Source organism: Dromiciops gliroides, chromosome 2 (assembly GCF_019393635.1).
Source record: "Dromiciops gliroides isolate mDroGli1 chromosome 2, mDroGli1.pri, whole genome shotgun sequence".
NCBI lineage: Eukaryota > Metazoa > Chordata > Mammalia > Microbiotheria > Microbiotheriidae > Dromiciops > Dromiciops gliroides.
The window spans coordinates 485,394,770-485,419,200 of NC_057862.1; the positions used below are offsets into that span (position 1 = coordinate 485,394,770).

Below are 24,431 nucleotides of genomic sequence, written 5' to 3' on the forward strand. Positions count from 1 at the left end.
AGGAACCTGTCAACAGGCAATCACAACTTCATAAAACTTACACGAAAAACTAGGTTCATTACATCCCTTAACAACCCTAATCTTCCTGGCTCCAAATCCAATGCCTTTTCTACTTCATTGTGTTCCCACAGCTTTTTAAGGAGTTGTAGTAGAGGCAACATCTTCATAATTTCAGTTCTTATGACCCCTCATGTTACAAGGGGGCTCTTGTTTACTCGAGACTTTATATGGCTCAATGCAAAGCCTTTATTCAGCCAGCTTCAATTCATTTTACTTTAGTTTCCCACACATTTATTAAGTGTCTACTGTATGCCAAGCACTTTGAATATAAAAACAAAAATGAAAACTGACCACACCTTCAAGGAGTTTATAATCTACTGTGGGGAAATAGCAGTATTCAGTTAATACAAAATTTATACATGGGGTCAGGGAGTATGGGTAAAGTGCTAATAATTGCAGAGATTTGGAAAGACCTGACTTTGGAGGTAATAAGGAGCCATGGGAGTTTATTAAGTAGAGGAGTGACATGGTCAGACCTATGCTTTAAGAAGATCACTTTGATCGTTTGAGTGGCAGATGGATTGGAGAGGGGGGAGAATTGAGGCAGGTAGATCAAATTAGGGGGGTATTGCCAGACAAAATGTGATGAGAATAGGGCTGTGTGAAGGGAGAGAAAAGGACCCATCTAAGAGGTATTAAGAAGGGAGACAAGCAGATCTGACAGTGGTTTGGATATCTGGGGTGAGCAGTTGAGGATGATACTGGTGAAGGTTAAGAACTTGGGTGACTAAGAGAGTGGTGGTACCCTCAGCAGAATGTTAGATGTGGGGGAGTGAGGGAACCATAGTCAATGCTCCTGTGACTAGCAAGAAGTGCTCCTTCCATAGATTAGATCTGCCAGCCATGCTGTGACACTGACCCCAATAAACAAGCTTCATCTTCACCTCCCTTTTCTTCTAGGTCAGACTATGATGACTGGAGACCAGCTTTGGCCAGCTTGCTTCAACCTATTCCATTCCCCAAAGAGTAAGTCTGCCTGCCTTTCTTTTGTCTGTAGTGCCGGTGATAACATCTCAAACATCTGCTGAGTCCTTCCTGCTGAAGACAATTCATTTCATGAAACCTAAGCAGCCTAAGTGAGCTGCTGAACCATAATGAATATGAGCAGGAAACAGCATAGGATTATAGGATTTACAGCTGAAAGCATCCATTTTATCCTCATCATTGTACAGAGGAAGGAAGTGAGGCCCAGAGAGGTTTGGCCCTGGTCTCTGGATTGAAAGTATTGTGAGAGAAACACTCTTCCTCTCACCTTCCCGATCCTTTTTTCCTTCACCATTAATGGAGTCCCACATTATTTCTTTATTCATTGGGCCTTTCTCTCATGTTCCCCTTGTTCCCATGACACATTTATCACCAGAAAGTCAGGAAAAAAAGATCCTGGTGGAAAAGGGCCTAAACAAGAACGCTTTGTCTAAGTAAACGGGACTGAAAGTGTCTAAATGACTCTGTTTTGATAGAATGGAGAAACTGTGCTTCTCTGGGAGGCCCATGGGACTCCCTCGGGAACCGATTAACGAGCACGGTGTTTATGAAATGCAGCTCTCGGAGGGGGTACATTACAGCCTGTAATTGCCCAATTTACTGGCCTCTCCTGTCCCCAGTGGCCCGATGCCTCGAGACCAGAGAAATCCAACTCCTGAGCACCGGCCACCTGCTCTGTAACGCCATGGCGTCATCACCGAAGTCAGCTATTCCCTCCGCCTCTGGGGAGGGGCTGTGTAGGCCGACCATGATGCAATTCACTTTTCAGAAGGATCCTTAATTGCTTTTCTGATGTACAGCGTTAATTAGCTGTGGCCTTGCCTTAATTGCAGAACAATTAATGAACACACCTGGGTCTCTGGGACAGGAGGAAAAAAAAACCCACCAGGTAGCTCTACTCCTGTTTACAAATGTGTGATTCTGGGGTCATTCTCCTTATTACTGTTATTATTCCTCTCCTTCCCTCTCACTCAGTTGGCTCATATTTGTTGATACCTGGAAGGGGTGAAATATTAGTATTTTGTTCTAAATTTCTTTTTAATTTTTAGGATCATAGATAAAAGAGAAAAAAAATCCATGTGTGCCTTTTCCTCCAGAAGCATTACCTAGTAACTGCACTTTTTGATAGGGCCATACAAAAACTAGTTTTCTGATACTCTTTTTTTGTTGTTTTTGTTACAGAGCTCTTGCGCATGAGAAATTTACCAAGTGAGTGTTTCTGTGATCCTTGCATTGTGGGGCGGGGGATGCCCCCACTTTCAAGACTCTGTGCACCTCTCCACTATCCCAGACCTTACCCGATAGCAGCTCCTCCTCTTGGTTAAGGCTAGGTTTGCCCTGTCTCCTACCTAGCCATTGGGATTTTCACACCTTGTAAATCCCTTCTTTCGAAAAGCTGTAAGAGCCCTGGTGCCCTTTAAATCTAGGAGTCTCATGGACTGGCCAGCTAGCTGGTGCTCCATGTCCTCATTCTTCCTTCCCAACTAGCATCTTCTGTCCCCACCCACCTACTCTGTCCCTCCAGCATGAGCAGATAGGATGTCTCGGTGACCCAGTCCTTGGTTTGTGTCTTTCAGGGAACTGAAGTATGTGATTCAGAGATTTGCTGAAGACCCACGCCAAGAGGTGAACCTTGTCTTTTTTTTCCCCCTTTGTAAAACACTGTCCTGCCTGCCCCATGCTGTCAGAGTGCCCCTTCTGTGCTGACGGCGGGATGGCTGAGCCTGTTGGGAGAGCTGGATATGAAGCCCCTGAAGAGCTTTGCCAAGCAGCTTTTGAACAGGCTGACAGGCATTCTACACACACACACACACACACTCACACACACACACACACACACACACACACACACACACACACACACACACAGATAGCTTGTTTGCAGAAGCTGCTGGCCTTGTGTATAAACACAAGCCCCACCCTGTGTGTCTGAGGTTAGCCTATGATGTCAGTGTTTTACAGTAAACTGTAACGAACAGCAGCATTTTTTCCACTCGCTCAATGTTTTCTCCACTGGTTTTCTCTACTGGCGGAGGCATTGATTTAGAAACACACTTGCGCAGGCTCTCATGCTGAGCCAAGTACAGCATTCGTGTCTTCAAGTGTTTCACCTTCCTTTGCCAAAGCTGGTGATAGAGTTTCCATGTAGGCATCAGAAGAGAAAGCAATCAAGTCCTTGGAACCTGGGCTCAGCTCTTGCTCTTACATGCTGAGACCGATTCACCCTAGTCCTGCTACTTGCTGAATTTTAAGCTGGATTGCCTTCCCACTCCTGCGTTCATTATATTTGGTCAAGGGCAGGAGGTGCCCCTGGGTGTAGAGGAGGGTACATCTGTCTGAAGGAATCTGCTGGAGGGAGAATTGTACCTCCAGTTTTAGTCAGTTGGTCTCTGATTTCACTTTGTAAAATAGATACAAACTTATGTGCTACAATCCTGGCCTTAGACCCAAAGACTATGTAGCCTGGGCCTTGCTGGAGGCATAGCCCCCACAGCACCATTTGGATATCTGGTACCCAGGCTGCCATGTGTCTTTGCTGGGAAAATGGACACAAACCATTCCTTCCTGAGGCTCTCTCCACCATTGGCCCCAGCTCCCCCCAGGGAAGCATAGAAATGGTCTTCTTGGTCCCATTGTTCATGTAACTTCTCCATCTCCATCTTCCTTGGGACCACTATAGCTGCCCTACAGCTTTCCCTTCAAGCATCTCTCTTCTGCCTGGCAGGTCCACTCCTGTTTGCTGAGTGTGCGGACAGGCAAAGATGGCTGGTTTCAGCTCTATAGTCCTGGAGGCGTGGCTTGTGACGACGATGGAGAACTTTTTGCTAGCATGGTATGCACCTACAGTTCTGAGCTTATGTTTTCTTCTCCCTCCTCCTATCTCCCTACAATTTTGGCAGCTGAAATGCAAATTATTGGTCAGCCAGAGCATGGTTCATCCTGTTCCCCTATCAAAATGGCCACCAGGAGTAGACTGCAATGTATTTGTTGCATCCTAAATATTAAGAATATACTTTATATCTTCTGTCTTTATATCACAATCATTTAGGGGTAGAAAGGAACCTTCCCCCAAACTCCAGATGGAACCTTTCTTAGGAACAAAGTACAGTAATTAAGCAGAACCACTCAATACCTTGACCACATCAGGAAGCCTATACTCTTTTTGCCCTAGTACTCCCTACCTCTCCACAGTGAGGAAAGAGGTTTGTCTCATGATGTTTTCTCTTAAGACCATCACTGGCTCTTCATTCAGAAATTGGCTTCTCCTGAACATTTCCAAATATTAAGTTTCTCTGTGTGATAAGGGCCAGAGCCCAGGTATTTGAAAAAAAACATCAGTCTAGGTTTTTAGCATTCCCCTTGATTCTCTCCCGCCCCATCTCTCTCTCTCTGTATGTATACACACACACACACACACACACACACACACACACATGTATGCCTCATAGAGTAAGAACTACAAAGTGTTCATCTCCACATGGGTGCAGAATTGCCAGTGATTAGGCTAATAGCAAAGATACTGGTAGTTTTTAGGTTTCCAAAACAAATCTGGAAGTCCTTGCTGAGGACTCAAGGCTTCAACCTTACAGCTATTATAATCTACTTTTCCATCCTTATCTCCTTTTAATGAGTGATGGACAGCAACATACCATGAGGCCAGTTGCCTTGAATGTAATATAACTGAATGTTACTTCCGGGACAAGGATAGGTAAAGCCACATGTTCTACAAACTAGAGACAAGTAAGCAATTGCCAATACATGATAATGGCTCCTAATTCGCCCCATCTTCCTTTAGCTGCATTTGAGTTGTCTCCTCCTTGTATACTATGTATCTATTGTTCAATTCTTTTCCTGTTTGTTGAATTACTAATGTTCACACTCTGCTGTGGTCAAGCATAGTCATTTGCAGGGATACTCCAAGATCTACAATGTAGCGCCACACTTTGGTGTGTCTGTGTTTACACGCTAGCATCTTCACAAGAGACATCAATTAGTAAAATCATACCGTAGCTTGAGGGCATAGCAGCTATTTGCTTCTGAGCAAAAACCAAATAAAACCTGCTCCCTGGCCGTAGTCTGGCCCTTTAACTACAACCAACCATCTCCCACTATGTGCAGTGTCACAGGGAATGGACAAAAGACTGTGGATAGTGCAGGATGGCTTGTCGTCTCTCTTGGGAAATTAATTCAGGTGAATGTTGATTGTGAAATAAGTGAGTTAATCCAGCGGTTGCAAGAGCCACTAAAGAGGTAGTGGATCTCTTATCTGTCCTATTTAGGGATATTTTGTTTATACCTTTTGGAGGTGGTGGTAAGGGTGAGATTCAGAAAAGGGAGCTCACAAAACAGCTGCCTCATCCCAACCGGCCTCATTGGAAACCGTAACTGGTGGATCTCATGTATGAAGTGCCTCAGGTGGAAAGTAATTACCCACAGGTGTATTCTCATCAGAGCAGCTTCATGGGCAGCAAGTTTTCTAGAAATATTAACAGTAATCTTTGATTTCTCTATGGCACCTTATAATATCAAAGTATTTTCATGGTGGTAATCACATTTGTCACATTTGAACCTTAGTTGATGTCCTCAGGCTGAAGGAAGTTAGGCTTCCTAACTCCTCCAGCTCTTCAAGAAAGGATAGAGATCATTTTTTCTGGGAGACTTTTTTTTCTTCAGGCAATGACACTCAGTGTTACTATAGCCACAATTTATATATTTCTAGGCTCTGAAACTGCCTTTGTGAACCTCTGATGACACTGGACCAAGGTCATCCTTGTTAACACTTAACGTAGGAAGATATAACAAGGAGAGACAATCATTTGGATTTGTGGGCTTCTAGAAGTATAGAATTCATAGTTAGAAGGTTCATTAATCTAACCTAATCTCATTTTACAGATGAGGAAACTAAGACTCAAGACAAGGCAAGGAACTTGCCCAAAGTTACAAGTTCTGGTTATTTGGGAGGCATGGTTGGTTAGAAACAGAGTCTAGATTCCAATCCTGCTCATCAGATTCCAAATCTTGGGGTCTTTCCCATCAGCCTAGTCACAGAGCGATTAGCTTATAAGCTAAATTCAGGGAAGAGAATACCTTTTCTGTTCTCCAGTAGGAGAATAGAATAGAATATCATTCTGGTCACTTATTAAGCACTTATGTTTATAAGCACTGTATGTCCTGAATGTTTCATGATAGTGCCATTCACAAATTAGAAAAAAGCTCTTTATTACATCCATATCCCTGGTTTTGAATTAGAGTGCATGTTTGCTATGAGTGTATTATGTATGTGGCTCTGTGTTAGTTGCTGGGCAGGGGAGGGGAGGGGGGAGCAGGAAAATAGAAAGAGGGAAAGAGAGAGAGAGGGAAAAAATGAACATGATCAGCACAGTCAAACCAGAGAGGAAGAATGTGTTCATTCAGCAAAAAGCAACAACAGAATAGAGAAGCATGTGCCAAGTGCTGAATTAGGGACAGACAAGAAAGGTAATAAGAATTGAAAGAGAGAGACACTTAGAGAAGGCTCTTTGGAAGAGAAGGTAGGCTTTGAAGGATGGGTAGGACTTAGATAAACAGAGAGAGGATAAGATTTCAAGTCAAGGAAGTAGCATGTTCAAAAGTGTGAAAATAATGTGCATGGTGTCTGGGGGGAGCTAGTTTGGCTAGATGAGGAGAGGGTTTGTCTAGATGTGTAGTGGAAAATGGGGTAGAAAGTTCAGGACCCAGATGATAGAGGCTTTGAATGGCAAGAAGTTTAGGCTTTATTCACAGAGCTTTTGAGGGGTTTTGATGTACTGAAAGAATCATTTTGGGATGATAAGTCATTCCAGTAGTATGTGTTGAGCCGATATACTAGGCACTCTTGGGGGACAAAGAAGATCAAGACAGAAACCACACCCTCAAAGAGCTTATAATCTTGTCATGGAAATAAGAACTATACTAAGAATAAGATGACAGTGAAAAGGCTGCAGTTGAAAACCTATATATATGAAAACACACACACACACACATATTTTCCTCTCTCTCTCTTTTGATCCTCCCAACACCCCTGGGAGGGAGGCAGGTGAGGAGTTCTTGGACACAAGAATCACAATAGGGGTTAAAAAGAAAAATCATTTTAGGCTGTGGTGGTCAGGCTAGGCTTGTAGAAGAAGTGAGTTTTGAGTTGGTTCTTGAAGGATTAATTAGTAGGTGGAGATGGGGAAAGGATTCTAGGTATGAGCAACAGTACTGGGAGTAGAAAGGGTAAGGCATGCTAGAGGCTCAGTGCTAAAGTTTGGCCTTTAGTGCTAAAGTTAGGGAAGTAGTAGGAAATAAGGCTTGAAAGGTGAGAGATAGTGTAGCATTGCGGATAGAGGCATAGCCTTGAAGTAAGAAGTCCTTGGGTCCTATTTCTGACACATGCTGGCAGTATGTCTTTGGGAAAGTCAATTAACCTCTCAGAGCTCCAGGCAACAGGTAAATTGCTGATCTGAACTAGTAGAGGGAGTTTTCTCACTAGAAGTTTCCTCTACACCAGTAGAATCACAGGTCCATAGAAAGGTTAGGCAAGTAGGTTGAGGGGAGGGGGAGAGTCATGGTGTGATCAGATTTGTACTTTAGGAAGATGACATCACATACAGCGCAGATTGGAGGTGGAGCTGGAGACTGGAAAAGTAGGTAGGAGCCTCTCTCATTACTTCCAGTGCATTGTGATGAGGACTGGGACTGGGGCAGCTGCAGTAAGAATGAGGGGACAGATGCCAGAGAGATCCCAAAGAACTGAGGCAGCATATTCAGAAGGAACGAGCACTGTCTTTAGAGCCAGAGCACCCAGGGTCCAAATGCTGCATGTATCAGTTGCTGCCTGTGTAGTCTTGGACAAGGCAGTGTCCTCATCTATGCCATGTGGAGGTTGAACTAGATGGCCTTTGACATGCTTTTCAGTTCGAAATCTGTGATCCTAATATATTCTCCTCGGTCTGTGATCACCTGCTCATTGTGATGACTGACTGGCTTTCATTCAGAAGTGCAGATACTGACTTTCTTTAAGTGTCTTTTCCCAGTGGTCTTTGCCTCTGAAATATCCCCAACCTGGAGATAGAGAGATGGTCATCAAGGCCTGAGAAGAATCCTAAACATCAGTCAGATGAGGGGACACAGGATCTGTGATCCGATGAACTCAGTGACTCATTAGAAGACCCTGAGGCCAAAGGAGGCCAAGAGAAAGGGAGACCTAAACATGTTTTTAAGCAAAAGGGAAATTACGAGTTGGAGTCAGTAAGTGATTAAAGATCCAGTGAGCATTTTATTAAGTGCCTACTATGTGCCAGGCACTGGGGATACAAAGACAAAAGCAAAACAGTCCTTGACTTAAGCTTCTAACAAAGGGGAGAGAGACACAGAGATAGAGACAGAGAGAGGGAGAGAGAGCGCAAGAGACAGACAGAGATATGCAGGGTCCCTGTAGAGAAGGGAGAGGATGGGAAAAACCTAGAGCACTGCTGAAACACCCTCACAGTTGTGTGTGATGTGTTCATGATGCCTTTCCAGACATTTGGGCTCTGGGGAGGATTGTCAGGGAGCCAGGCTGCTCAGAGTGCCAGGACTGTTCCCCTCTCTCTCTGGTCTCCTTTTAAGCCATACTTTCAGGCAGAAAGGGTCCTAAATCCTAGGAGACCCTCCCCTGGAGAACAGAAGAGAGATGTTCCAGGGTGAGTAGGGTGGAAGGAAGGGAGATTTGGGCACAGTACTACCCAAGGCCAGCCAGCTCAGTTAGAATGGTCATCCCTGGCTCCACTAGCTTTGTACCCTTCCCCTTTCTTATCAAAGCAAATAACTCATTCTCCCGTGCTTTTGCAAGGCAAAGGAACTCTTTACCAGGAAACTAGCTCTGTTGGGAAACCAATTCATATATAACTACCCAGTGAGCTGAGCCAAGCAGGAGTTTTGTCTATAATATATGAGCTGCCTCTTGGGTCCTTCTTGAAAAGGGCTTATTTTTAGATATTTCTGTGTATGTGCTCTGTCTTAACTTGTTCACTCACTGCTAGATTAGCCAGATTTCTGGAGCTTGGAACTTTGTTTTCTCCGTTTATTTCTCAAGTTGAGCCATAATCTCCCAGTGAAGACGTCATTGCCTTCCCCATAGCAACGCCTGGTGGTCCCTCCACCAGTCAGTACCCAATGAGAGTAAGGAGCAACATGAGCTGGCAACCACTAGTCTGAGAGGATCCATTGGCATGCCACACCAGGACCCTAATGATTACACAAATGTTGGAAGGAAAATTAGACAGCTTCTAAGATCAAAATGGATTCTTTCTCGAGAGTAGTATAGCATGATTTGGGGGGCTTGGAAGTTTCCATTTCAAAACAGTACTTTTTAAGAAAGCAAAAGCACTATGTATTGAAATGAGGGACAGATAGACCTGGGAGGCTTCTTTATCCCCTCTAGTGACTCATCATTTCCTTTCCAACACCACCTTCCTCTCCATCTCATTATATATAATCTTCAAAGCCAGCAGGAAGTATGGCCTGCTCCAGGTCAAGTTCTTTGGGGTAAATTCATGATATCCCAGTAGTCCATCCCTGTCCTTTGGATTCATGTCTAAAGCCACTGGGAAGCATGCCTTCAGTGGGTTGGCTTCCCTAGACAAGACTCACTATTGACTCACTGACAAGTATTTGCAGATGATGTGACCATCAGGTTTTCCCAGAGAAAACTGTCCAGTCCCTAAGAGGCCCTTAGAAGGGAAGGGAAAGGGCAGCTAGGTGGCACAGTGGATAGAGCACTGACCCTGGATTCAGGAGGACCGGAGTTCAAATCCGGCCTCAGACACTTAACACTTACTAGCTGTGTGACCCTGGGCAAGTCACTTCACCCCAATTGCCCCGCCAAAAAAAAAAAAAAAAAGGAAGGGAAGGGAAGACAGACCTTCTTGTGCTGCCCACCCTGGGCCATGTAAATGTTGGGCTGTAGCTCAACATGAGGGTTTCAGAAATCTCTTTGAGGTGCCATTAGTGCCAAAAGTCCAAAGACAATATCAGACAGTAGGGCTTGTTGTTTCTTGTCCTTCGTTCTCAAAGAGGACCATGACATTGGGATGATGTCAGGACTTGCACTGAACTGGATTTAAGTGAGGGAGGGCTGTGCAAGGTCACCAAACTCACTCTATCCACCAGAGCCAGCTGGGTCCAGTGGCAAGATATACATCAGGACAACTAGAGATGGCCCCAGATGTTTAGGGCAATTGGGGTTAAGTGACTTCCCCAAGGTCAGACAGCTAGTAAGTGTCTGAGGTGAGATTTGAACTCTGGTCCTCTCAACGTCAGGGCCAGTGCTCTGTCCACTGCGCCACCTAGCTGCCTAACAGCAGGGCTGCAGCCTCTTGCTTGGCCCAGAGTAAAACTCAGATCCCCATCTCCATAAATAAGAACACTGAAAAAGGAGTGATCCTTGTTGTGAGCAGGATGTGGTTTGGTAAAAAGAACACAGGATTTGAAATCAGAATAATTGGGTTTGAACCTTATCTCTAACACTCTGCGTGCCTCGGTTTCCTAATCCATAAAATTAAGACATTGTACTAAACTGTCTCTAAGGCCCCTGCTAGATCTAAATCTTGTGATTTTGTGACTTAGAAGTGTAGTGGGGAGGCAGTGAGTACATGTATGTATGTAAATATGTATGTGTGTAGTGGGTGGTATGAGAGGGGTGGTGTGTTATTTGATGGTCTTTGTTCTTGATCACTGGTCTTATGGGTCTTCTCTGACAACCCTCCCAGAGGCCACATGTCCAAAAAATCGTGTTTACTATCAGAAAAGCCAAAGAAAGTCAGCATGACAGCACAAATACTTCTCGGGCATTGCCCTACTTAAGAAGCTGCCCCTGCAGTGGCTTAGTTGTAGCAGCCTGTGGGTCTGCCTTTGTCTCTAGGCGTGCTGTGGCCTAAAGCTGGAACTTCTAAGCTTTACCTCAGTGTTGGGTTGCACTGAGGTCTGCAGATGTGTGGGAGGTATCGTATGTCTCCATATCCTCTGATATTTCTGTGGGCCGGTGCCTCTAACCTTGCTTTGTGGCCTCCTTCCTCTCACAGGTGCATATACTCATGGGATCCTGTTATAAGACGAAAAAGTTCCTACTTTCGCTGGCTGAGAACAAGCTGGGACCGTGCATGCTCCTGGCCCTAAGGGGCAATCAGACAATGGTGGAGGTGAGTGTATGCCTGAGCCTGGCTCAGCAGCACTGCTTGGCCACTGTGTGGTGAGATCCAAGGAGCAACCACAACAAGGAGGTTGGGGACTGGGGGAAGGCAAATGACGCAGCCCGAGGCTACTTTATTAAGTTTGAGAGTATTCACATGTCCAGGGCTCTTCTCTCTCAGCCATCCTACCTATTCACCCAGTTGGTGAATGGCCCAGTATTTTAGAGAGGGAAGCAAGGGACAGTCCACGGTGCTGATTGCTTTGGAGAAAGGAGAATTGCACGGACAGGAGGACGGATGGTTGAGGCAAGGTGAAGAGAGCACTGGCCATGAAGGACGTCTGGACTTGGGTGTTATCTCTGTTGCTAATTGTATGACCTTTGATGAGTCAGCTTATTTCTCTGAAGCTCAGTTTCTCTATCTGTCTAATGAGGCTGGATAAAATGATCAGGAAAGGCCTTTCCTACTCTAGCTAATGTTCTGGGATTCTAATTCAGTTCTTCCTCCTCTCACCTCCTTTTTATTTCTCTCTCCCCTTCTCCCACTTCTTTCAATCTTCTTGCCCTAGAAAGAGCTGGGGAGATATACTTTCTCCATTTATTCATCCTACTTATCTCAAATACAAATGACTCAGAAAGCCTTCTTTCCCTCCCCTTTTTTTCCCCAACTTTTAAAATAAATAGAGGAGTAAGGGGCAGCTAGGCAGCACAGTGGATAAAGCACCACCCCTGGAGTCAGGAGGACTTGAGTTCAAATGCAGCCTCAGACACTTTACACTTACTAGCTGTGTGACCCTGGGCAAGTCACTTAACCCCCATTGCCCCACAAAAAAACCAAAAACCAAAACAAAACAAATAGGGGGCAAGTGCTTGTTGATAGGTACCCAGTTTGCCAAGCCCCACACTTCCCTAAGCTGTCCCGAGTTTTTGGATTTGTGTCATTACTTCCTTGCACTGTTTGTGAGTCTGGGCCAAGAAGTCAGATGCCTGTGTAGGTAAAGTCTCCAGTGTTTCCTATAGATCCTTTTGGAAAGTGGGGACTTCTTTTCCATAGGAAACTTGAGAGGAAGACAGGGGGAGATTACAATAACCAGTGCTTATTTCTGCAAGGACTAGAAGGGCTAGGTGTGGGGTGAGGAAGCAGGTACTTGAAACATCTAAGTCAACATAGTGATGTGAATGACATTTGTCCCCCTCTCTTGATAAGAGGCACATGTAAACAACCTCAGCTCTTCTCTGTGCCTCAAACAAGTGACTATCACAGAACTGGAATAGACTTCAGAGATCTGCTAGTCTGAAATAGTATTCTACATCCAGTATTTCTTTCATGACAGGGAACTCAGTACCTCTTGGGGCAGCCCATTTCATTTCAACAAGTTCTTCCTTATGTGCTGGTTTGTGCCAAGTGGATAGATAACTTGTAGCCAAACACCTTTAGGGGGCACAGGGACCTAATGAGTTTCTGGGTAAGGAGGGGAAATTGGAATTCTTCCATCTTGTTCCCATCTCTTTCCCTTGTTGGCATCCTGAGACCTGAAGTTCCAGAGAGATGTCCAGAAAAAGGAGAAAGGTTGAAAAATTTTAATAGAAAATCAGAGGAGAAAGAAGAGAAGAGGCCTGGATCAGGACAGTGACTAATGAAAATGAGAGGAGGAGACAGTGAAGGGAACTGAAAAGGGCAAGAGAGAATGTCCTGATTTTCAGAGCAAGCACCTCTGGCCTGACAAACTTGAATGGGAATGGGTGTGAAGTTATCCTGCAGTAAGGAAGGGAGGATGCGCAAGGATTTTCCCACAGGTGCGGGATAGTACCATCTAGTACCCTGAAGGCTTACACCCCAGGGTTCCCAGGAGCCAGGCAGCTTCTCCCATAGGAGAGCATAGAAACAACTCCCTCCACTCTGCTGGCCCCTGCTCACTCTTCTTCCTGTCCGTCTCCCTGCCAGATTCTGTGTCTGATGCTGGAATACAACATCATAGACAACAATGACACCCAACTACAGATCATCTCTACCCTTGAAAGTACCGATGTGGGGAAGAAAATGTATGAGCAACTCTGTGACAGGCAGAGGGAGCTGAAGGAGCTGGTAGGTCTTGATAACATCCTGGCCATGTGTGTAATTACTGAGTTCTCTGGGTCTGTTACTGGGGATTGAGATAATTATCAAACTCTCTCTCTGCCTTGCAAAATAGTGCTATAAAGGGCAGGGGCTTTTAACCTGTTTTGTATCATGGACTCCTTTGGCAGTCAGTCTGGTGGAGCCTTTGGGCCCTTTATCAGAATCATATTTTTAAAGGCATAAAATAGAAATACATGGGATAACAAAGGAAACCAATTATATGGAAATATAGTTATCATATTTAAAAAAAACAACCAAGTTCATGGACCCCAGGTTAAGAAACCCTGCTCTAAGAGTTTTGAGGAAAGATTTGTGTCCAGAAAAATGCAGACAATCTTTCTGATGCCCAACTCCACTTTCTGTCTTCAGACAAACATTGCTTTAGAATTTTAAAATTTCTTATTGCCCAAAAGAGGTTAATGATCTACATGCCAAGGTGGCGCTGTCTCGTGGATTGTCACAGGGAGAGAATGACTTCTCTGCATCAAATGATAGGTTCTAGCTGCAGCAGGACAAGCCATAGCAGTTCCCAAGTGCTTGTTATCCTCTCAATCTCAGAGTCAGATGCACTAAGGGAGAGATCATATGACAGTCTCACAGCCTCTCAGTGATGCTTTCTTGTCTGGGGGGAATTGCTTGGGCTCTTCTCCAGGCCTTCTCTAACCATCTCTGACCCCTGCTGGGTGCTTTAGAGGGAAAGTCACTCAGAGAAAACCTCTATCTGCATTTCCTAAGTGAAGCCAGTCAGTGGGCAGAGCAAACAAGGGAAGTGGGGAGTCAGCAGCCAAGGGCTGATGGTCAGAATGATGAGACAATGGTGAGAAAGATAGTGAGAATGCCCTGCTCGCTCTGGGAAGGTCACAGAGAAGCAGACAAACTCTGAGTCTAGAGATGGGTTTCCAGCAATCCATATTTCGCTCCATAGATCTGAATCCCTCCAAGATGCTCAGATATTCTTGTTGGCCAGAGTATGTCAGTCTCTCCATTGGCCATATACCTGACTACCTTGACCCATCCCATCTATTTGACCCTATAGGATGCAGACCTTAAACACTTGTTTGAGGCTCCTTGCAGGGCTTCTGAGAAGAACTGGCACAGGTTGGGCAGGACAGGGATGGACTATGAAAAGTGAAGATAAAGTCCAATAGATACTTATTTCTTTTACAGCAAAGAAAAGGGGGGCCCACCAGGTTAACTCTGCCTTCCAAGTCCACAGTAAGTATTTTTCTTCCTGTGTTGGGCCACTCTCTCTAGGAGTATGGAACATGGCCTCATAGTGGTATGAGTGGGTTGGTGTCAGTGCCAATCTGAATGAATGATAGATGAGGAATGGTTGGCCATTCATGATTTTGTCTGTCTTCTCCCAATCATTCCTGGGGGTGGATTTACCAGAGATGGAACTGGGCCATTTCTTTTCTGAGCACTAGGTCATTAGAGGTCCTCAGGAGATGTTTGGGTGGGGTGTTGTTGCAGTGGAAATGCTAGAACATTTATGGTGGGCTTAAAAGTTTGCACAGTGGGGGCAGCTAGGTGGCTCAGTGGATAAAGCACCGGCCCTGGATTCAGGAGGACCTGAGTTCAAATCCGACCTCAGACACTTGACACTAGCTGTGTGACCCTGGGCAAGTCACTTAACCCTCATTACCCTGCCAAAAAAAAAAAAAGTTTGCACAGTGCCTCTTTGCATTTAGTTCTGTATCCAGAGTTGGAGGACCCAATTTTAAATCCTGGTTCTGCTACTCCCAATCTTTGTGGTCTTGGTCTTGTCAGTTCCCCTATGAGGGCCTCAGTTTCCCTGATCTATAAGATGTGCTCCTCAAACTGCCTTCTCTCAAGCAGCTAAACCTGTGGCATCAGAAGATGAGCCATGATTCAGTCTCTTTTAATTCTATAACTACAGTTTTCTGGGTAACGGTCCTGACAAAGCAGCCCCAAGTTTCTGAGGGTCCAGTGGTCTGGCTCTTACTACCATCTTCACATGGAAGGGTCTCTTTAGAGAACATGAATCAGTGATTTAAGGTGTAAAGCAGCTCAAGAGAGGCTTTTACCTTATCTTCTCCACTTGTTCTCTTCCCTTCTGTGCACACACCCTCAGCCCCTTACCTGCTTTCTAGAAGTGAGATCAGAATCAGGCCTTCTCTCTCCTGCCCTTCCAACTATTTCCCTCAATGACAGAGAAGGCATGGACTTCACAGTGCTCGTCTTTGAGCATATGAAAATGCAGTGAGTAAGGGATAAAGCCAGACCCTTCATTCTTGTCTTTGGCAAGATGGTGCAAATGCAGTACCTGCTTTGGGAAGGCCACAGAAGGACAGATTCTTATTCAAGTCAAGAGATGGGTTTCCAGGAACCCATATTTCACCCCATAGACCTGAAGCCATCCAAAGTGCTAAGATCTTCCTGTTGGCCAGAGTATGGCTCCCCACTGGCCATATACTTGACTCTCCCTTTTTGACCCATCCTGTCTATTTGACCCTATAGGATGCAGACCTGGCTCGTTTATTGAGCTCTGGCTCCTTTGGAAACCTGGAGAACCTCAGCTTGGCCTTCACCAACGTGACGAGTGCCTGTGCCGAGCACCTCATCAAACTGCCTTCTCTCAAGCAGCTAAACCTGTGGTCCACTCAGGTATGAGCATCAGATCATGAACCATCCCAACCAGGTCAAGGGGTAGAGGCTCTCTGCTTCCCACAAGGCTAGCCTGTCTTCTATCTACAGCTTCAATGCTCTTGGTGCATGCAGTGATAAGTCCCTTTGTAAGGCTTGTTGTCATCTTAAGGGTCATTGTTTCTAAGTTTGGATTGCACAATATCACTTTTGGAGGCTTTGACCCTGTATTTGGATTATATGCTTTCATTCTAGGAGTCCAGCCCAGTGCTCAGATGTAATTAGCATGTTGTTCTGATTTCTCAAGAATCTGTGCTTTGGGGCATAGGTAGGAAAGGGTTTTTACCGTCAGGCCTCAGGCCCTAGAGACTACTTTACCCCAACCCCTACTTGGAGCATCTTCTCACTTCCCCTCTTTTGGGTCACTGTCCTTCAGACCCCTGGTTCCCCTCACTTTTCCCTGAGGTCTTCTATGACCAATAAAAGCAGCCATATAACACCAATGTCTGAAGACTCCATTGACCTTCTGAAGAAGGACCTGCATGGACTTGATCAGCTGATGCTATATGTTAAAAGTTTTCTTTTCGGGGGCAGCTAGGTGGAGCAGTGGATAGAGCCCTGGAGTCAGGAGGACCTGAGTTCAAATCCAGCTTCAGACACTTAACACTTACTGGCTGTGTGACCCTGGGCAAGTCACTTAACCCCAATTGCCTCACCCCCAAAAAAAAAAAGTTCTCTTTTCCCTTAGATTCACAGCCTCATTGGTTCCTTAGAGCTAGAAGAAATGGGACCCTAACCACAGAGGATATAGGGAAAAGGGAAAATAAAACACAAATTCAGAACTCCATCTCTCCAGACTCAAAGGTTTGGATAGCGTACAGCATGTTGGTTGCAAGGGCCTTGGTTCTGTTACTTAATACCTGTGTGACCTTGGGCAAGTCACTATTCTCTCTCAGCTTTCTTATCCATAAAATGAAAGATTTGGACTAGATCAGCTTTAAAGTTCAATACAGCTTGAAATCCCATGATCCTGTAACTGGAGCTTTAAAGTACTTGCCCTGAACCTAGATCATAATAGTGGATCATTCTCTGTCCCAGGGTGCCTTGCTGAGCATCAACAAGACACCATTAGACCATCTTTCCGTATTGCTTTGAGTTTCATCAGTCAGGAAGCTTCATAAAAACTTCATAAATCAGTACCTCCAAGACTTAGGAGACTGGTAACTGAGTTGGTCTTCTGTCCTCACAGTTTGGGGATGCTGGTCTGCGGCTCCTTTCAGAACACCTCACCATGTTGCAAGTGCTGAACCTGTGTGAGACGCCTGTCACCGATGCCGGCCTGCTGGCCCTGAGCTGTGAGTATACACAAGAAAGCCTGGGGGTTCCTAAATTGGAGGGGACTGAAGAAAGGTTCCAGGATTTTTTTAATATGCCCACCAGTGCTTAGTCCCTGAAAAACTTCTTGGTAATAGTGGGAAACATTACTCCTTTAGGAAAATGATTGTGGTACATGATCCTGTGGCATCATTTGACCTGAACAGGTCCCAAGTGGCATCTGAATCTCATCTCAGATACCAGCTCGTTCCACCTTCAGGAGTGCCCCAGTTTAGCCATGACCAGCAGGGCTTCTCTTGCTTAGGAAGGGTACCCCAACATCTCTGTCCAAAGCCTGTGCTTTTAGTGCCTGTATGGGAGGGATGAGAAAATTGTTTCTAGGTGAGCTAGTTTCTAGTTTCACAGTGAGACACTGGGAGACCAGAATGTGTTGAGGATTAATTGAAGGCCTGGACCAAATCATTCAGGTCATTCACTCATTTAGTAAACATTCTAAATTCCTTTTTCTGCTTGGATTATTGTTCTGGGAACTACATTTTGTCTACTTGCCTCACCTCTAGAAACCCTGCCATACACATGTTCAGGAGGTGGTAGTAGTGTGTGTGTGTGTGTGTGTGTGTGTGTGTGTGTGTGTGAGAGAGAGAGAGTATGTCCACATCTGGCTCCCTTGTCTCTCACCACACATTTCCCTCTTTCTGTCTTTATATAGCAATGAAGAGCCTCTGCAGCTTAAATATGAATAGCACCAAACTCTCAGCGGATACCTACGAAGACCTGAAGGTATTTTAGAATCACAGATCTTAGAATGTCAGAGCTGGGTGCACGGGGGACCTCAGAACACAAAATATAGACTATCCAGAGCTAGGCAGAGTTTTAGAACATGGAACCAAAAAAATCAAAGCAGGAGGGGTTTTAAAACATAACATAGAAAGTCAGACTTGGGAAAGATCTTAGAATGCAGAATTTCAAAGCTGGAAAGAATCTTAGATGGTTTACTGTCAGAACTGGGAATGTCAGCTGAGCTGGGCCTTAGAACATAGAGCATAAAAACTGGACAGGACCTTGGAGCCTGGAATATTAGATCCAAAAAGACCTTAGAATGTCAGAACTGGAAGAATTCAAACATAGTAAGGAATGCCAGAGTTAGGAAATCCCTTAGAACCCAGAATGACAGAGTATAGCCATAGCTGACATTTATATAGGACATTATGGTTTGCAGAGCTTTTTAAATGTATTATCTTACTTCCTATTCCACATTCTTACTGTCCCCAGTATCTCCTAAGTCTGAACAAGAGGGGTGATAATAGTATTATTATCTCTTGCCTTGGTCAGGCCATAGCAAGTGTATTGACTGTAGCAATGGGTGCCACATTTTAGGAATGTCATTGACAAGTTAGAAGTCCTCTGGGAGAGGACAGTCAGGATGATAAAGGGTTTGGACATCATGCCATTTGCGCTTTGGTTGAAGGAGGCTTAAGCCTTACGGAATCCCTGATGGCTGTCTTTGAATATTGGAAGGGATGTCACATAGATGAGGAATTAGATTTGTTCCACTTGGTCCCAGGGGGCAGAACCAGTCTAGTGTTTGGAGTTTTCAGAGACCTGGAAGTAAAGAAATCAACCAAACCTGAATTTGGAGGGTTCTTGCCCAGCTAGAGGTTTTCACACAAAAGCAAAACAATGACCTGTTAGAGATGTTATACAAGGTATCGTTACGGCCTGGGTCAGACTAGTTGGCCTAATTATATTAAATTAATAATGAGTTAAATGTGTCCATCGTTGCTCCCATTCTTACTTGTCCTCAGCCTCAATTCTTCTGGGTTCTGGGCAGCTAACATGGATGACAGTTCTGGAGAGGATTCCACTGAAACCCCTTTGAAGGGGTTCCCATCAGGTAGCCAAGACTAGTGAGGAATGGGTTTGTTGGGGGGAGTGTAGAAGCCAAGCTAGGAGCTCCATTCCAGGCAGGGATCGGTGATACCTGGTTTCCTAGTAACTATGGTTGTTATTCTTTTGAAACAGGCCAAGCTGCCCAATCTGAAAGAGGTTGATGTCCGCTACACTGAAGCCTGGTGAATTCTCTCTCGCTCTCTTTAAGTTGTGACAAGAAGGAAAAATTTGAAAACAAAACAACTTTTGACTAATAGCTGTAGAACAGCCCATTGTGGGGTCTTGGATCTCACCATCTTGGCTGTGAGATAGATGGGGGAGACTTTCTTGGGGCAGGGGTCAGGGAGGGGGGGCGGGGGGGGCGGGGCTTTTAAGCATGCCCGGCCCCTGCCTCAATCTTTTAGATTCATAATTTTAAAAATCTAACTAACCTGAAAAAGACTTTGTAGCAACAAAAGGATTATAAATGGGGGTGGGTGGGGGGAGGGAGGGAAAGGGGGAGGGGGAAAGGGGGAGACACCCCTTGTGGATTTTCTTTGCTTTGGTGTTGATGCCGTGTGGGAAAAGCAAATTCAGAATCCCCCATCACTCATCATTCCAATTGGCCTTCCTGGGGGCCCCCTTGAGGGACTCCCCAAACAAATAAGCCATTCACTACCCAGAGAAAAAGCCCAGATCATATCATCATACCTCTCCCTGTGTCCTTGCAATTGTTATGCAAAGTAATTTTGTTGTACATAAGATTTAAATAATGCACCTATTTAAGAAATGGTTCACAAACTACAGGTCTGGGACCTGTCTTTTATTTATAACTTGTTGATTCTTTTACCCCTTGGCGTATAGTACTGTATAAACTAGTCTGCTGTCTTGTTATTATTATTTTTTTAAAGGAAAAACCCTCCTTGAATAATTGCCTTTTCGTAATGGATCCTGTATGCTAACGCTCTCTTGTCAGCCCGTCCGTCCATCCGTCCGTCCGTCTGCTGCCGTGTTTATGATTTCAGAATGTCTCAAACATCCTCACTGACTGAAGCCTGAAGACATTGGGAGCAGGGAGGGAGGGAGGGAGAGGAGGCCACCTACCTGAAGTCTTGTTCCTGAAAGATCAGCCATCTTTCCTTGCTCCTTTATCAGGCTGGGGATGTGCTAGCCATTCCCTCACCCCCACTCCACCCCCTTTCCGGGTAGGATAGTCCCCTGCCAAGAGAGAGCTAGATTCATGATTTGCCTCCACCATTCTCTGTTCTCGTCCAAGATTTCAAGACTTCTAAGTCCTGCCACCATTTTGTGTCGCTCGGCGTCCTCACTCACGCATGCCTGCTTTTCTGCATGGTCTCTTGGGAGAAGAGAAACCCTTTGCCACTGACCTATAGCCATCCCTTTCTGTAAATGTGACCACTAGTCCTCCGAGCTCCTGGCCTCCCCACAATTGCTAAGGGAAGAACCTTTCCTAGGTGAATAATGAGTTGGCTTTTTTCCCTCTGAGCCATGACTGTATAAAACAGCCCTGGGGAGGGGGAGGGGTTGCTTGGGGGTTCTCTTTTCTGTTTGTTTAGAACAAACACTCTCCCCTTGAGCATCTCTAAAATTTCCATGTGGCCAAGGTAATGTTTTTATCTATCTAATTCATCTGACTCAACGGGAGCCGCGCTTTTTGTCGTTTTATACTTTGCTAGGTAGATTTTATTATCCTGTGCTGTGCCCTCATTTTTTTAAAAGAGAAATTGGGTTAAGTCTTAATTCATCTTATGTGCCAGGTTCTTTGTGTTTTCCTTTGCCCCTCAAGTCCTATCCTGCACAATTGGCATCAGGTGCAGGAAGATGATTGGAAAAAAAAAAAAAAGAAGAAACAATTGGCCACCTTTCTCCTTCCGTACTGTTGCTTTACCCGATGGTTTCCTACTTACTCCTGTTCTGTAGCTGTGTACAAAGAGATGTGAAATACTTTCAGGCAAAATAAACTGTAAGTGACTCGCTTTTAGCTGTGTGCTCTGTACAGCCTTGGAGTCATGATTGTCTGGTGGGCGGACTGGAGCTGAAGGCCTGGGCGCTGGACAGGTGGAGGGAGCTAGCCTTGGGAGCAAAACTACTAGGATGCTTGCTCAAGCACTCCCGAGTAGGCTTGCACACACACATACACACACACCCCAACTTAAATTCTGCCAAGCTTCTCTGAACTCTAGGGGGTTACTGTGATAAATACTTCTGGCACCCTGTCGTGTTTGGGATCGATGACTACAGCTGGATCACAACGTAACTCTGCTCTACTTCTGCCCCAGGACTTGGGGGTGGGGCAAGAGTGGGATGGGGACATGGTCAAGGGTAGCCCTTTTCTATCCCCAAGTGCTGGAATGCCAGTCCCCAGAGAGCCAGAGAAAACAATCAGTCCATGTTATTAGCATCAGGCGCTCTGAACTTTGTCCAAAGTGTTCAAATGTCTTATCTCAGCTCTGATCTTGCATGCCAGCAAAATATTGGTGGGGAGGGCCATGGGGGTGGGGGGTATAAGAGACAGGATGGGGAAATGGTTGGATCCAGTTGGATAGAAGGGAGGGTCAGGGGTGGAAATGTTGCCTTTACTGAGGAGAGAAAATTCCAGTAAACCTGCCAGTATAATATAGAAAACACACACACACACACACACACACACACACACACACACACATTCCTCAGCCCCTACCCTGCCAAGTCCTGTGTCCATCCGTCTCATTGAGCTTGAGGGCCTGCTATGATAAATGCTTTTGCTTGTGTGTACACATGGACACTGAGCTCAGTAGGCTCAGACTTCAACTGGACCACAATTTAACTCAGCCACCTGAGAGTTTTCCAAAGTCATGATGACCCTCAAGTAAAAGTCATCAGACACATTCAATTAAATTCAAGAAGCACTGAGAACCTACCCCTCTGAGGCTCTGGGCATACAGAGGTGAAACAAGACAGCCCTTATCTTTGAGGAACTTTCATGGAATGGGTGGGAGGGGTACAGGAGAGTACATAAAGCATGTACATGGAGGAGTAAAGACAAGATACAAGGTAATGTGAGGAGATAAAGTTCATAAACAAATGGGGAGGGATCAGAATGTTGTGTACAACAGCAAGTTGGCCTATTCCCCTTGAATGTAGAATCAGAGGAGTTATGTGAACTAAGCCTGGAAAGAGAAGTTAGAGCCAGATTGTGAAGGGCTTTAAATGTCAAATTGAAGAGGTCATTTTACCCTAAGAACAGAAAGGAGCCATTGAATGAATCTTCAAATCTATTTTGTTTTAATATTATGAATTGCAATTTTCCAATGGAATACTTCCATGAATTCTTTTTTGGGGGGGGCAATGAGGGTTAAGTGACTTACCCAGGGTCACACAGCTAGTAAGTGTCAAGTGTCCAAGGCTGGATTTGAACTCAGATCCTATGGAATCCAGGGCCAGTGCTTTATTGAATGCACCACCTAGCTGCCCCCCCCCCCCATTGAATGAATCTTAAGCAGTGGAAGCACACGGTTAGACTTGTGCTTTAAGGTGATCATTTTGTCAGTTTGGGGTGTGGGTGTATTAAAAAGGGGAGAAAATGGAGGCAGGGAGACCAATTAGGAGGTATTTTCAATAGTACAGGCAGGAGGTGGTAAGAGTCTGTTAGGCCTGTTGTTTGTCCTTCGTTTTCAAAGAGGACCAGTAACATTGTGGGGTGATGAGTAGTATGTGAGCTGGATTTAAGTGAGGCAGAGTTGCACTAAATCATGAGCTTCACCCTCTCTTCCTGAGTCATCAATGTCCAATGGCAGGACAGAAGTCAAGACAGCCAGCCATGACCCAGCATACTGTGGATGACCTCGATGTCTTCAATGTCTGAGCAAGCTCTAAGCACTACACTGTCTCCTTCAGTCACCTTCATGGCCATTGCCATAAATTGTTCTCATCTGTCCATTCTGCTGAGAAAAGCCTTCACATGGTTGGGGTAGACATTCACTTAACTCACTGACGGGTTTGGAGCCTATTAGTTACACTCCATCTGGTTTAGTCCGTCTGCCAAGATGTTTTACTGAAGTGTGGCCACTGTGCATGCTATAGCTTCTTAGAGCCACAGCTGAAAAGTGAATCAGGTGAACATCAAAGGTGGACGAGCAGCCCTCACACCTCTGAACCAGGACAGTAGCTACATGAATCAACAAGACTGGAACAAACAAGACTGGACAACTGACTGGATTAAGGTGATGGAAGATGACTGAGATTGAGAACCTGGTTGACTGTGTGAGATTAAAATTGGATATTAGATCATAAATCTACCCTACTTAACCTTTCCCTTAATTTATCTCCCAGACTAGTAAATGGAAGAAGCTTCTGGTTTTCTAGATAGAGCTTTTATTGTATGGTAGTCACAAGGTGATGTTGATTAGAAGGATAGGAAAGTAGAAATACAATACAAATCGTCTTAAGTCTAGGCTTAGTCTATATTCCGTATAAAACTCACCAAAAGCCGAAGGCCACCTTTGGGGAGAGAGACCGAGTCAAGCGCGTGCTGTTAACCGAGAGCCGGGCCGAGTCAAACTCCAGTCCGCGTCTGTCTGTGCAGCGCAGCAGGAGACCAGCGGAGCAGGAAAAAGGCCCCACTTCCGTTCTCTCCTTGCCTTTTAAGCTCGCACCCCGGAAGTCGAGTGCTCAGCAGGCAATCTGGCATGCATCGCAGGTGGACTGGTGTGCGTAGCTCATGCTGTTGGTCTCCTCCCCAAAAGGGTGGTCCTAAAAAAAACCTGGCGTCTCTCCATTATCTAACCGACTGTTAAAACTTTTTACCACAACTGGATGGACAGTGGTAACCTCAACAGAAGGAGGAAAACTCTGAAGGCGGGGGGGGGGGGGGGGCGGGGGCGGGCAAAGATAAATTCTTTTTGAGATATGATGTGCTTGGGATAGCCATGTGACATCTATATGGAGACAGATCCAGAAAGTAGTTGGTTTGGATATGTAGATTAGGGGGTGTTCTGTTACATAATTGATCACTGAACTCATGGGAATTGATGAGCTGGGGTTGGGGATGGGGGAGGGAGAGAGAGAAAGAAGATAACACAGGACAGAAGAACCCTGGTGTACACCTAGGCATAGCAAAGGAGACTGAGAAAATGAGTTAAACAAATAAACAAACAAATAAGAGAACCACTTAGAGGAGCAACACAAAAACCCAGAGATTGTCCAGGAAGAGAGGATAGTCAATGGTGTCAAATACAGTAGGGCGATAAAGTACAATAAAAATTAAGAAAAAGCCACTAAATTTAG

General features: G+C 45.2%; 1 protein-coding gene across 3 annotated transcripts in view; it reads left to right on the forward strand.

The window, feature by feature from the left end:
- LOC122741117 (c-Maf inducing protein) overlaps positions 1-21,153 on the forward strand; it is a 289,560-nt gene extending 268,407 nt beyond the window's left edge. The window contains exons 11-22 of one of the 3 annotated variants that reach the window (XM_043984230.1): positions 961-1,026; positions 2,227-2,253; positions 2,622-2,670; positions 3,770-3,877; positions 11,109-11,225; positions 13,161-13,301; positions 14,502-14,549; positions 15,816-15,962; positions 17,191-17,296; positions 17,986-18,056; positions 19,299-19,348; positions 20,057-21,153. In XM_043984230.1, the coding sequence (XP_043840165.1) occupies positions 961-1,026; positions 2,227-2,253; positions 2,622-2,670; positions 3,770-3,877; positions 11,109-11,225; positions 13,161-13,301; positions 14,502-14,549; positions 15,816-15,962; positions 17,191-17,296; positions 17,986-18,056; positions 19,299-19,348; positions 20,057-20,072 (946 nt within the window). In that variant the 3' untranslated portion in view covers positions 20,073-21,153. Of the gene's footprint in view, positions 1-960; positions 1,027-2,226; positions 2,254-2,621; positions 2,671-3,769; positions 3,878-11,108; positions 11,226-13,160; positions 13,302-14,501; positions 14,550-15,815; positions 15,963-17,190; positions 17,297-17,985; positions 18,057-19,298; positions 19,507-20,056 lie in introns of those variants that run through there. The other 2 variants (XM_043984229.1, XM_043984231.1) reach the window with 2 other exon arrangements.
- Positions 21,154-24,431: the final 3,278 nt, after the last annotated feature.